Below are 14,046 nucleotides of genomic sequence, written 5' to 3'. Positions count from 1 at the left end.
AAGGGTTGTTGTTCAATCACTAAGTTGTGTCAGTCTCTCTGTGACCTCATGAACTGCAGCATTCCAGGCTTCCCTGCCCTTCACTATCTCCTGCAAGTGGGAGTAAATAAAGAATCATAAATAACCTCATAAAATCAAGTATGATTTCTTAATGAATCATACCAGCAGATAAAGAAGCATGATCACAGGTCTAGTTATTATGCAAAAGTCGCTCATAATGTGTGTGGGCTCATTAAGGAGGAGATCTCATAGACAAAGCAAAGTGTTCTTTGGAAGCAGTGCAGTTTTCCCACAAGTTCTTGGAATACCAGTTTAGACCTTTCTTTTGGGTTCAATGTTCTGTAAACACTGGAACTCAAAATAGAATGCAAAATGAAGCAACATATTTCTGGAAAAAAATTTTATATAGCTCTGATTAAAAACAAATAGTTATAAACAAGGTACCACGAAAAGAACTTGTGTGGGTGTGGGTGTTTCCATTAGGAGTAGTAATAAAGGTGCATTCAACATCTTAAAATTTCCAGAAATGCCAGAGGCAGATATAACCAATAGTTCTACACATAATATTAAATGGTACTCAGCATTCCCCACCAGGTAGCTTAATATTAAATAAAAGTAAATAAATTCAAATTAAGAAACATATGAAATCTTTAGTATCATTGTGTTGAGTACTAAGGTTTTGTTTCTTCGCATAGGGAAGTTTTCTTAAATGTGATTTCCTTTCTTTCTATAATGAAAAACAACAAACTGCACTCTGTTACAATGAGCCCTAAAAGCTATGACAGCATTTAAAACAATGATCTAGGGGCTTCCCTGGTTCCTTAACCAGTCCAGTGGTTAAGACTCCAAACTTCCACTGCAGGGGCCTTGGGTTTTATTCCTGGTCAGGGAACTAAGATCAATCATGCTTTGGCAAGGTAAAAACAAAAATCTAAATAATTTACTGGGCACGTAAAGCCCAGGTTGGTTAAAATATAGTTACATTTCTTTCTGTGTAAACTGGATGAATTATTTATGATTTGCAGTTGGATTCAAGAGGGAGGTTGTCTATGTGTACAATTATTGGGGAATTTTTTTTTCTGATCTGTATGTATTTCATTGGAATTCAGAATTTTGCCCCATTTGAGTTGTCAAACATTTCAAAAAATAATGAAAGAGATACTGTACTAGATCTTTGAGACTCAAAATTTGTTAAGAGGGAACTTGTATGTGAACCAGTGGAATATAAATCCAAAGTAGAGAAAAGATAATATAAAACATACTTTTAAAGGTCAAACTTTTAATCCTATTCCAGGATGTCCTTTGAGGGTATGAAAGTACTTGTATAGTATAAATAAGTGAATTGCATATTTTCTAAAGTGCTTTACAAACAGTGGAGTGCTATACAAATATAGAATAAGACAGCTGCTTCAGTTTTGCCATCTCTACCCACCACACCATGGTGCACCAGCCTTGTGGCACCCACCCACTTTGATCAGGTGCCACAGAATAGGTTCAGCAACCATGTTTTCTTTTACATAATTTACTCTGACAAAGTTTTCCACGGAAACCAGTCACCTTTTGGGATGGGAAGCAGGTAATTGAGTTGACAGACTACATAGATTGAAAAGTACAACAGAGACCTTATTGATCTGTTAAAGATTTATGACTAGTTATGAAAGGGTAATAGGCAGGAAGGCCAGGGGTCTCCAAACAGAGGAAATAGGCTGCAAGTGTCAGACATTTTTTTAATCTTGCTCTTAAGTGGCAGAAGGAAACAAACTAGTGATATATTTTCCCCCTTCTCTATACAAATTTAAAAAGAGGTTTCTCTTAAAATACTATGTTGCCATAATGACACCTGGTTCCAATTTTGAGCTAACCCATACATTTTTCTAACGGAAATGTTTGTCTTAAGCTTTATTATGTACTATGCATTTACCCAAGACTCTGTCTTCAAGTCGGTTCACCTTAAGGTTCAGAACTGACTTGACAAACCAGTATGTTATACTCATACATTGTTCTCCTAATCTATGTAAACGAAACTATTTATATAGTAATCTGCCTTTCTTCAAGATTCAAGTCAATCGTTTTATGGCCCGAGATGACTCGCTTGGTGCCAAGATTATCTCAAAATGCATCTTGTGGGTGAGTGGCCTGGTGCCATTCTCTGAGTTTTGAGACATTCCTTTCTTTCATTAACAGACTGCTAGTAGCTATATACCATCCAGCTAAAGACTAGCAGGCAGGTACTCTTTCTGCCCCCTTCTGATGTCTATGTCAGAAGCTTTCTCTATCTCTTTTGTATTTTAATAAAACTTTATTACACAAAATCTCTGAGCCATCAAGTCTTGTCTCTGGCCCCGGATTGAATTCTTCTCCTCCGGAGGCCAAGAATCCTGGTGTGATTTGTGGTTCAGCAACAACCTTTCAGTTATTAGGTCACATGACAGTCTTCTTCTCCAGAGCTCCTCCAGAGACGTTAGTAGGGCTTCTTTGAGACACTTTCCATCTGAGTCAAGAGACAATGAAGCTTCCATGAATCTTGCTTCTTTCAATCATTCAGACTCGGTGCTATTTCCTAGGCAGATAGGCCATCGGAGAGAGGCAGTATACTCAACAGTTAACACTTCATTTGTCAGAACAGAGTTAGACATGTTTGCATGGGGTGTGTGTGTGTGTGTGTGTGTGTGTGTGTGTGTGTGTGTGTGTTAGTTACTCAGTTAAGCCCAACTCTCTGAGATCCCGTGGACTATAGCCAGTCAAACTCTTCTGTCCATGGAATTCTCCAGGCAAGAATACTGGAGTGGGTGGCCATTCCCTTCTCCAGGGATCAAACCAGGCTTCCCTACATTGCACACAGTTTCTTTACCACTGAGCCACCAGTATAGAACTCTGTATACATCACAATGTGGGTGACAAAAGAGCAGGTAAGGCATATAGGTTATCAGGTTAGGCATATCAGGTTATGGACCTGATACCTCAAAGAAATTAGGCCAAACCTCAAGAACATAAATTGACTGGTAAAATTGGTATTTAGAAAATTGAAATAACAAATCTTAGCATTAACATAGTATCTTCATTTTTTACCAGCTGGGTCCCTTGTATAGGTAGAAATAGCTAACAAATAATTGAAAAAAGTTTTTTAAAAAAGCAAGTTTAAGTACTTTTACTTTACATAAGTTCACCTCTTTCTTGAGAACTTTAAGATATTTGACTCAATTTGGAAGTGTAAGAGTATCTTTGTGGTAGAAACAACAACTGGAATATTTTTGGAACTATTTTTAAGCTTTGTCCACCCACATCAAACTGACAGCAACTTCCAGTCTCAGGTTTCATGTCATAGTAATGTATCTTGGATAATATTTATTCTTCATAGTATTTATTCTTTTTGTCCCTTAGAGAACAACTGTTCTGCTTTATCTTTAATTGCTTTATCCTAAACTGTGTTAATGCTATACATCATATTACAAATCTCCTGATGTTCTGAAGGGATATTTTATGCGTTTCTCATTAATCTGGTGTGTGGTTTCAATTTCAAAGAGGGGTCAAAAGGGGTTCTGTGAACTAAAAAATGACCATAAATAAAAGGGAGCTGAATCCCAGTGCTCTGTGACAACCTAAAAGGTTGGGATGGGGTGGGAGATGGGAGGGAGGTTCAAGAGGGTTGGGACATATATATATATATATATATATATATATATATATATATATATATATATATATATATATCTATGGCTGACTCATGTTGATGTATGGCAGAAACCTTCACAATATTACAAAGCAATTATCCTCCAATTAAAAATAAATGACTTTTTTAAAAAAGCACAAAACAACTCTTTCAGAAGAACATAGTGGTCTTTAAGCCTTTCACCCCTAATAAATGAGAATTTGCTTTAAGGAGTAGATGTCAACACCTGCAATGAAAAATAGATTATTTCTCTCCATGTATAACCACTCAATTTAGCCTACACTCATAGTTTCCTAGTGGATACACACTATCACATCCTTAAGTTGTAATTAAAGAAATCTTTTTTTTTCTCTTTTAGGTTGATGTTCCCCAGTTCTTTAGGAGTGAGCAAACTGAAGGAAACATCATGGAAAGTTCCCAAACATTGCATTCAGAAACTGGAATTTATGATAATGACCCCTGGTTCAGGGTCTGGAGAGAGTCTGGGGTTTATTTTAACTCAAGTCTGAAGGAAAACAAACAGGGCATTGTTTATACTTCCCTGAACCATTCGGTCATTGGAATGAACCCAAGACAGGCAAGAAATGTGCAAGAAGCACCTAGGGAATATGCAACCATATGTGTGAGGTGTTAAATCTGGTCCTGATCTCCCACCAGTGATCAGCAACTGATTTGTTAGTCAGCACCACCACTGAAGACCAACAGAAAGTCAAACAATGGTCCTTGGCTTGAGAAATTATAGTTTCAGGAGGTTCACATTGGTGCTTGGGCCTTAAGCATCCATAGGACAAATGACTAAAATTTCTCCCAGAAACTTCTTTGGGAGCTTTTTATGTTATAGCCTTGGGCAGTAAAATCTTCTTTCCAAAATCAAATGATGTCATGCATAGAAGAGTAGTAGCATTTTTATTTTTTTATTTATTTTTTTATTTTTTTTAGTTGGAGGCCAATTACTTTAAAATATTGTAGTGGTTCTTGTCATACATTGACATGAATCAGCCATGGATATACATGTATTCCCCACCCCGATTCCCCCTCCCACCTCCCTCTCCACCCGATCCCTCTGGGTTTTCCCAGTGCACCAGGTCCGAGCACTTGTCTCATGCATCCAACCTGGGCTGGTGATCTGTTTCACCCTAGATAATATACATGTTTCGATGCTGTTCTCTTGAAACATCACACCCTTGCCTTCTCCCACAGAGTCCAAAAGTCTGTTCTATACATCTGTGTCTCTTTTTCTGTTTTGCATATAGGGTTATCGTTATCATCTTTCTAAATTCCATATATATGTGTTAGTATACTGTAATGGTCTTTATATTTCTGGCTTACTTCACTCTGTATAATGGGCTCCATTTTCATCCATCTCATTAGAACTGATTCAAATGAATTCTTTTTAATGGCTGAGTAATATGCCATGGTGTATATGTACCACAGCTTCCTTATCCATTCGTCTGCTGATGGGCATCTGGGTTGCTTCCATGCCCTGGCTATGATAAACAGTGCTGCGATGAACATTGGGGTGCACGTGTCTCTTTCAGATCTGGTTTCCTCGGTGTGTATGCCCAGAAGCTGGGTCATATGGCAGTTCTAGTTCCAGTTTTTAAAGAAATCTCCACACTGTTTTCCATAGCGGCTGTACTAGTTCGCATTCCCACCAACAGTGTAAGAGGATTCCCTTTTCTCCACACCCTCTCCAGCATTTATTGCTTGTAGACTTTTGGATAGCAGCCATCCTGACTGGCGTGTAATGGTACCTCATTGTGGTTTTGATTTGCACTTCTCTGATACTGAGTGATGTTGAGCATCTTTTCATGTGTCTTTTAGCCATCTGTATGTCTTCCTTGGAGAAATGTCTGTTTAGTTCTTTGGCCCATTTTTTGATTGGGTCATTTATTTTTCTGGAATTGAGCTGCAGGAGTTGCTTGTATATTTTTGAGATTAATCCTTTGTCTGTTGCTTCATTTGCTATTATTTTCTCCCAATCTGAGGGCTGTCTTTTCACCTTATAGTTTCCTTTGTTGTGCAAAAGCTTTTAAGTTTCATTAGGTCCCATTTGTTTATTTTTGCTTTTGTTTCTAATATTCTGGGATGTGGGTCATAGAGGATCCTGCTGTGATTTATGTCGGAGAGTGTTTTGCCTATGTTCTCCTCTAGGAGTTTTATAGTTTCTGGTCTTACATTTAGATCTTTAATCCATGTTGAGTTTATTTTTGTGTATGGTGTTAGAAGGTGTTCTAGTTTCATTCTTTTACAAGTGACTGACCCGTTTTCCCAACACCACTTGTTAAAGAGGTTGTCTTTTTTCCATTGTATATCCTTGCCTCCTTTGTCGAAGATAAGGTGACCATAGGTTCGTGGATTTATCTCTGGGCTTTCTACTCAGTTCCATTGATCTATATTTCTGTCTTTGTGCCAGTACCATACTGTCTTGATGACCGTGGCTTTGTAGTATAGTCTGAAGTCAGGCAGGTTGATTCCTCCAGTTCCATTCTTCTTTCTCAAAGTTACTTTGGCTATTCGAGGTTTTTTTGTATTTCCATACAAATTGTGAAATTATTTGTCCTAGTTCTGTGAAAAATACCGTTGGTAGCTTGATAGGGATTGCATTGAATCTATAGATTGCTTTGGATAGTATAGCCATTTTGACAATATTGATTCTTCCAATCCATGAACACGGTATGTTTCTCCATCTGTTTGTGTCCTCTTTGATTTCTTTCATCAGTGCTTTATAGTTTTCTATGTATAAGTCTTTTGTTTCTTTAGGTAGATATACTCCTATTTTATTCTTTTTGTTGCAACAGTGAATGGTATTGTTTCCTTAATTTCTCTTTCTGTTTTCTCATTGTTAGTGTATAGGAATGCAAGATATTTCTGTGTGTTACTTTGTATCCTGCAACTTTACTATATTCGTTGATTAGCTCCAGTACTTTTCTGGTAGAATCTTTAGGGTTTTCTATGTAGAGAATCATGTCATCTGCAGACAGTGAGAGTTTCACTTCTTCGTTTCCTATCTGAATTCCTTTTATTTCTTTTTCTGCTCTGATTTCTGTGGCCAACACTTCCAAAACTATTTTGAATAGGAGTGGTGAGAGTGGGCACCCTTGTCTTGTTCCTGATTTTAGGGGAAATGCTTTCAATTTTTCACCATTGAGGATAATGCTTGTTGTGTGTTTGTCATATATAGCTTTTATTATGTTGAGGTATGTTCCTTCTATTCCTGCTTTCTGGAGAGCTTTAATCATAAATGGATGTTGAATTTCATCAAAGGCTTTTTCTGCATCTATTGAGATAATCATATGGTTTTTATCTTACAATTTGTTAATGTGGTGTATCACATTGATTGATTTGCAGATATTAAAGAATCCTTGCATTCCTGGGATAAAGCCCACTTGGTCATGGTGTATGATTTTTTTAATATATTGTTGGATTCTGTTTGCTAGAATTTTGTTAGGGATTTTTGCATCTATGTTCATCAGTGATGTTGGCCTGTAGTTTTCTTTTTTTGTGGCATCCATGTCTGGTTTTGGAATTAGGGTGATGGTGGCCTCATAGAATGAGTTTGGAAGTTTACCTTCTTCTGCAATTTTCTGAAAGAGTTTGAGTAAGATAGGTGTTAGCTCTTCTCTAAATTTTTGGTAGAATTCAGCTGTGAAGCCATCTGGTCCTGGGCTTTTGTTTGCTGGAAGATTTCTGATTAGAGTTTTGATTTCCGTGCTTGTGATGGGTCTGTTAAGATCTTCTATTTCTTCCTGGTTCAGTTTTGGAAAGTTATATTTTTCTAAGAATTTTTTCATTTCTTCCAAGTTGTCCATTTTATTGGCATAGAGCTGCTGGTAGTAGTCTCTCATGATCCTTTGTATTTCAGTGTTGTCTGTTGTGATCTCTCCATTTTAATTTCTAGCTTTGTTGATTTGGTTCTTCTTCCTTTGTTTCTTAATGAGTCTGGCTAACAGTTTGTCAATTTTGTTTATCTTTTCAAAAAACCAGCTTTTAGGTCTGTTGATTTTTGCTATGGTCTCTTTAGTTTCTTTTGCATTTAATTCTACCCTAATTTTTAAGATTTCTTTCCTTCTACTAACCCTGGGGTTCTTCATTTCTTCCTTCTCTAGTTGCTTTAGGTGTAGAGTTAGGTTATTTATTTGACTTTTTTCTTGTTTCTTCAGGTAGGCCTGTAATGCTATGAATCTTCCCTTTAGCACTGCTTTTACAGTGTTCCATAGGTTTTGGGTTGTTGTGTTTTCATTTTCATTCATTTCTATGCATATTTTGATTCCTTTTTTGATTTCTTCTATGATTTGTTGGTTATTCAGAAGCATGTTGTTTAGCCTCCATATGTTTGAATTTTTAATAATTTTTTCCTGTAACTGAGATCTAATCTTACTGCACTGTGGTCAGAAAAGATGACTGGAATGAGTTCAATTTTTTTGAATTTACCAAGACTGGATTTATGGCCCAGGATGTGATCTATGCTGGAGAAGGTTCTGTGTGCACTTGAGAAAAAGGTGAAGTTGATTGTTTTGAGGTGAAACGTCCTATAGATGTCAGTAATGTCTAGCTGGTCCATTGTGTCCTCTAAAGTTTGTGTTTCCTTGTTAACTTTCTGTTTAGTTGATCTATCCATAGTTGTGAGTGGGGTATTAAAGTCTCCCACTATTATTGTGTTACTATTAATTTCCTCTTTCATACTCGTTAGTATTTGCCTTACATAGTGCGGTGCTCCTCTGTTGGGTGCATATATATTTATAATTGTTATATCTTCTTCTTGGATTGATCCTTTGATCATTATGTAGTGTTCATCTTTGTCTCTTTTCTCAGCCTTTATTTGAAAGTCTATTTTATCTGATATGAGTATTGCGACTCCTGCTTTCTTTTGGTCTCCATTTGTGTGAAATATTATTTTCCAGCCCTTCACTTTTAGTGTGTATGTGTCCCTTGTTTTGAGGTGGGTCTCTTGTAGACAGCATATATAGGGGTCTTGTTTTTGTATCCATTCAGCCAGTCTTTGTCTTTTGGTTGGGGCATTCAACACATTTACATTTAAAGTAATTATTGATAGGTATGGTCCCGTTGCCATTTACTTTGTTGTTTGGAGTTCGAGTTTATACAACCTTTCTGTGTTTCCTGTCTAGAGAAGATCCTTTAGCATTTGTTGAAGAGCTGGTTTGGTGGTGCTGAATTCTCTCAGCTTTTGCTTGTCTGTAAAGCTTTTGAGTTCTCCTTCATATCTGAATGAGATCCTTGCTGGGTACAGTAATCTAGGTTTTCAGCTATTATCTCCTTGAGTAGCTTCTAATGGCCTTTCTTTTTGTCTTCTTCTTCTGGGACTCCTATGATTCGAATGTTGGGGCGTTTCACATTGTCCCAGAGATCCCTGAGGTTGTCCTCATTTCTTTTTATTCTTTTTTCTTTTTTCCTCTCTGCTTCGTTTATTTCCACCATTTTGTCTTCTACCTCACTTATCCTATCTTCTGTCTCTGTTATTCTACTCATGGTTCCCTCCAGAGTGTTTTTGATCTCATTTATTGCATTATTCATTTTTAATTGACTCTTTTTTATTTCTTCTAGGTCCTTGTTAAACATTTCTTGCATCTTCTCAATCTTTGTCTCCAGGCTATTTATTTGTAACTCCATTTTGTTTTCAAGATTTTGGATCATTTTTATTATCATTATTCTAAATTCTTTTTCAGGTAGATTCCCTATCTCCTCTTCTTTTGTTTGAATTGGTGGACATTTTTCATGTTCCTTTACTTGTTGGGTATTTCTCTGCCTTTTCATCTTGTTTAGATTGCTGTGTCTGGAGTGGGCTTTTTGTATTCTGGTGGTCTGTGGTTCCTTTTTATTGTGGAGATTTTACCCAGTGGGTGGGGTTGGACGATTGGCTTGTCAAGGTTTCCTGGTTAGGGAAGCTTGTGTCAGTGTTCTGTTGTGTGGAAATGGATTTCTTTTCTCTGGAGTGCAATGGAGTGCCCAGTAATGAGTTTTGCAATGGGTCTATGTGTTAGTTGTGACTTTGGGCAGTCTGTATGTTGACACTGAGGTATATGTTCCTGCGTTGCTATAGAATTTGCATGGTATGTCTTGCTCTGGAGCTTATTGGCTCTTGGGTGGTGGTTGGTTTTGGTGTAGGTATGGAGCCTTTTGGATGGTCTCTTATTCCTTAATGTTCTGTATAGTCAGGAGTTTTCTGGTTTTCTCAGGTTTTGGGCTTAAGTCTCCTGCCTCTGGATTTCAATTTTATTCTTCCAATAGTCTCAAGACTTCTCCAACTATATAGCACTGATAATAAAACTTCTAGGTTAATGGTGAAAAGATTCTCCACCATGAGGGACAACCAGAGAGGTTCACAGAGTTACATGAAAAATAGGAGAGGGAGGAAGGAGATAGAGGTGAGCAGGAGGAGAGAAAGGGGGACTCAAGAGGAGAGAGACAGATCTATGCAGTTATCTGTTCCCAAAGTGTTCTCCCTAGCCCAGACACCCACAAAGATTCACAGAATTGGATTGGGAAGAGAAGGGGAAAGGAGCAAATAGAGGTGTTCTGAGGTAGAAAACAGAGAGTCAAATGTGGGAGAAAGTAATCAACACACTCCTGAATAGAAATGGGAACTGAATATTGGGTTCTTAAATGTCTAAAATTTATATCACATACTGAAAAACAAAGATGAAAAATCTAGCATAGAGGTTAGACTCTTTGAAATACAATATTTAAAAACAAAAACAAAAACACGAAATTTAGAAATATATATGAAGTTCAGTTTAAAAATAGGGCTTCTCTTTTTTTTGCAAGGTTATAGTGAAATGAAAATGAAAATTAAGGAATAATAGAGGAGTATTAGAGGACTTTAAAAGGAAATAGGAGAGAAAAACAAGAAAAAGAAAAAAAGAAAGAAGAAAAAAAAAAGAAAGAAAAAAAATTTTTTTCCCTAATTAAAAAAATCATAAAAATATATGAAAATGAAAGTGAGGAGTAACGGGGGAGTAGTAGGGAATTTTAAAGGAAAATAAAAGAGAAAAAAATTTTTAAAAAAAGGAAAGAAAAAATTTTTTTTTCTTTTCTTCTTCTCTTCTTTCTCAAATTCAAAAAAAAATATACATATATATCTAGGAATTTCTCTGGAGCTGTTGCAGTCAGTGTAGGTTCAGTTCAATTTCAGATAGCGCCTCTTTCCAGCTTACACTTCTCAATATCTATAGGCCCCTTCTGGTGTAGTTGGTGTTACCTTCAGGGATTTTAATCTGTTGCACCAGACCTTTCTGAAGCAGTTCCCTTTGTTTATTTGGCTTCTGTTTGCCGTCTCTTCGGTGTCTAATTTCCTCCCTGACACAAGCGGGTGGAGGTGGTCTCTTGTTTAGGTTCGCTAATTCAGTTCAGTCCTGCTACGGGGAGGGCAGGGCGCTGCAGACAGATATCGCTGTGTGTGGATAGCACTCACAGTGTTCCGGCCACACTGGGTTTGCCCCGTACAGAGGTGTCTGTGCTTTCCCCATCTACACTGCTCAGGCTCCCTGCTGTTCTATATGGAGCAGGCCCTGCGTTGAGTGCGGTTCCAGTTTTCGGGTACTCCACAAAAGCGCGGATTCGGTTGCACCTCCGTTTTGTGCCTTCCCCAGCCTGAGCGATTCAGGCAGCCAGAGGCTTGGGCGCACTCTCCCCAGATGTGGCGTGCCTTTTCCCTCCGCGGCGAGCAGCTCAGGCAGCCAGAGGCCTGGGTGCACTCTCCCCGGATGCGGCGCGCCTTTTCCCTCCGCAGTGAGCGGCTCAGGCAGCCAGAGGCTTGGGTGCACTCTCCCCGGATGCGGCGCGCCTTTACCCTCCACGGCCCCAGCGCGTGCCATGGTCGGGTCTCAGGAAGTCTTTAGATAGGAACCCGGGGCCTGTTTGCAGTGTGGGAGGGGGTGGCTTCTCTGGGGCTGAGTTTGCCCCTTTCCCCTCCCCGCTGCCTCCTACCTCCAGCAGGGATGGACCGGCTCTTCTCTGGAGTTTCTCAGTCCCTTTGTTTTGTGAACCGCCGGCAGTGTGTTCGGGCCAGTTAATTTTCTCTCTTGCTATCCCACAGTTTAAAAAACCTCCCTCCGACTGCTCTCAGGGCCTTTGGGCCCAGTCCTTACCCTAAGCAATGCTGCCCACTCCTCTCCATTTCGCCCCCACTTGCTGGTGGCGGGTGCGGGTGTCTGGAGTACTTTTCTGCTAGGAGTTGCTTTTAGGCACGTAATCTGTGGGCCTTATTTAATTTTTCCTCCCAGTTAGGTTGCCCTCCGAGATTTGAAAACTTCCCTCAGACCCGCCAGTGCGAGGGTTTCCTGGTGATTGGAAACTTCCTCTATTAAGACTCCCTTCCCGGGATGGGTCTCCGTCCCTAGCTCTTTTGTCTCCCTTTTTATCTTTTATATTTTGTCCTACCTCCCTTCGAAGACAATGGGTTGCTTTTCTGGGCGCCTGATGTCCACTGCTAGCGATCAGAAGTTGTTGTTTTGTGAACTTTGTTCAGCGTTCAGTTGTTCTTTCGATGAATTTGTAGGAGAGAAAGTGGTCTCCCCATCCTATTCCTCCACCATCTTGGCTCCTCCCCTCTGCCCTGATAATTTGAGGATGGGTCCCATCCAGTCAGTTGAAGACATTAATCAAATAGACTGACCGCCCTAGAAGAAGGATTCCAATACCAGATGGCCTTTGGACAAAACTGCAGTGTCAATTCTGGGTCTGCAGCCTGCCAACTCACCCTGCAGATTTTGGACTAGTCAGCCTCCACAATCATGTCAGCCTATTCCATCTCCCTCTCTCTCCGTATATATATGTGTGTGTGTGTTTATATATAGTTATAGATATACAGATATATGATTTATAAATATATGTGGATATATGTATGGCTTCCCAGGTGGCTCAGTGGTAAAGAACACACCTGCCAATGCAGGAGATGCAGGAGATTCAAGTTTGATCCCTGGGTCAGGAAAATCCCCAGGAGGAGGAAATGGCAATGCATTCCAGTATTCTTGCCTAGAAAATCCCATGGACAAAGGAGCCTAGTGGGCTACAGTCCATAGAATTGCAAAGTGTCAGACATTATTGAGTGACTGAGCATGCACATGTAGATATATATATATCTTCTATTGGTCTGTTTCTCTGGTGAACACTGAATAATGCAGGCAAATTTCCAAGAATAAATTACTTTTGCATTTTAATAGAGCTTCTGCTTCACTGGAGGAAAAACTTATTAATAGTTTATTGTTAAAAAGAACACTCAATATTGTTACTTAATTTCTGTTGCTCAACAATTAAAATCCTTGATTTTTTAGGTCTGCTCAACTATAATGCAGTGTCAATAACCCTAAAAGCTTTTCTGTCATAATTATATAAATTATATTTTTTCATTCTTTTCTATTTAAAGAAGAAATAAATTGCTATTTATATTTCCTAAGTATTTATTTTTGCCTGGACTGAGTCTCATTGACTTCTTATTTCCAGCTTTACCCTTTTCCCTTTGCATTTGAGAATCAAACCATCCCAAGAACTCAACTTTGCCCTAATAATTTTTAAAAGTTATTTATTTGGCTGCACTGGGTTTTAGTAGCAACACTCAAGATCTTCAATTTTCATTGCAACATTTGGACTTAGTTGTAGCATGTGGAATCTTAGTTTCCTGACCTGCTAAGTTTTCTGACTTAGTTCCCTGAGCAAACCTGGACCCCTTGCATTGAGAGTCTTAGCCACTGGACCACAAGGGAAGTCCTGACCAAACAATCTTGAGGAAGTTCAAATAGGATAAACCACAAAAACTGAAACTGCCTCCATGAAGAGTGGTGCATAGTTACTAAAAGAGAAGCAATCACTCCCTGAGAAACCTATTGAACTGTGGGATCCTACACACATCCCCATAGTAACGATGAGTCTTTGCCAGGGGAACTAAGGATCCTTAGAACATTTCCTCAGTATTCCATTTATCTCTTCATTTATGCAACAAAAGTATACTGACTTTCACCTGGGAACTGGGAATAAAGTAGGAAGACGTGTAAGACATACCACCTACCTTTAAGGAGATTAAAGACTTAGAGAGAGGAGAGATATGTAGACAAATTAGTACAGAGCCTTAGAGGTACAGTGATGGAAGTACTTGTAATATATAATACATGTGTATATTGGAGATCAGTGAAATGCTGACCCCAGATTTTATTCCTGTGTCTAGTGCCTGTGCCTTTATACCTGTGCCTATAGATTTAACTCTGTTTAGGCACAGGTAATGATTATTCAAAAGGAATTGCTGCTAAAAAAATTCAAATAATATGTTTCCTGTGACTTTTTTTGCTACTAAAACTTTAAAAATTCTGTTCTGACTGAGCACCAGTACTTACCCTTACTAAATCTGTGTGACACACTCATCT

The 14,046-nt window shown here is 38.7% G+C and overlaps 1 protein-coding gene across 1 annotated transcript in view; it reads left to right on the top strand.

Moving 5' to 3' along the window:
• Window positions 1–4,609, top strand: part of BTLA (B and T lymphocyte associated) — a 36,207-nt gene extending 31,598 nt beyond the window's left edge. Inside the window, 1 exon segment of the mRNA XM_070465913.1 lies at window positions 4,029–4,609. Coding sequence (XP_070322014.1) covers window positions 4,029–4,304 — 276 coding nt within the window. The 3' untranslated portion in view covers window positions 4,305–4,609.
• The last annotated feature ends 9,437 nt before the right edge of the window (window positions 4,610–14,046 follow it).

This window comes from Odocoileus virginianus, chromosome 4 (assembly GCF_023699985.2).
Source record: "Odocoileus virginianus isolate 20LAN1187 ecotype Illinois chromosome 4, Ovbor_1.2, whole genome shotgun sequence".
Taxonomy (NCBI): Eukaryota; Metazoa; Chordata; class Mammalia; order Artiodactyla; family Cervidae; genus Odocoileus; species Odocoileus virginianus.
The sequence above is the reverse complement of the archived record's forward strand: the minus strand, read 5'-3'. Positions and strand labels throughout refer to the sequence as shown.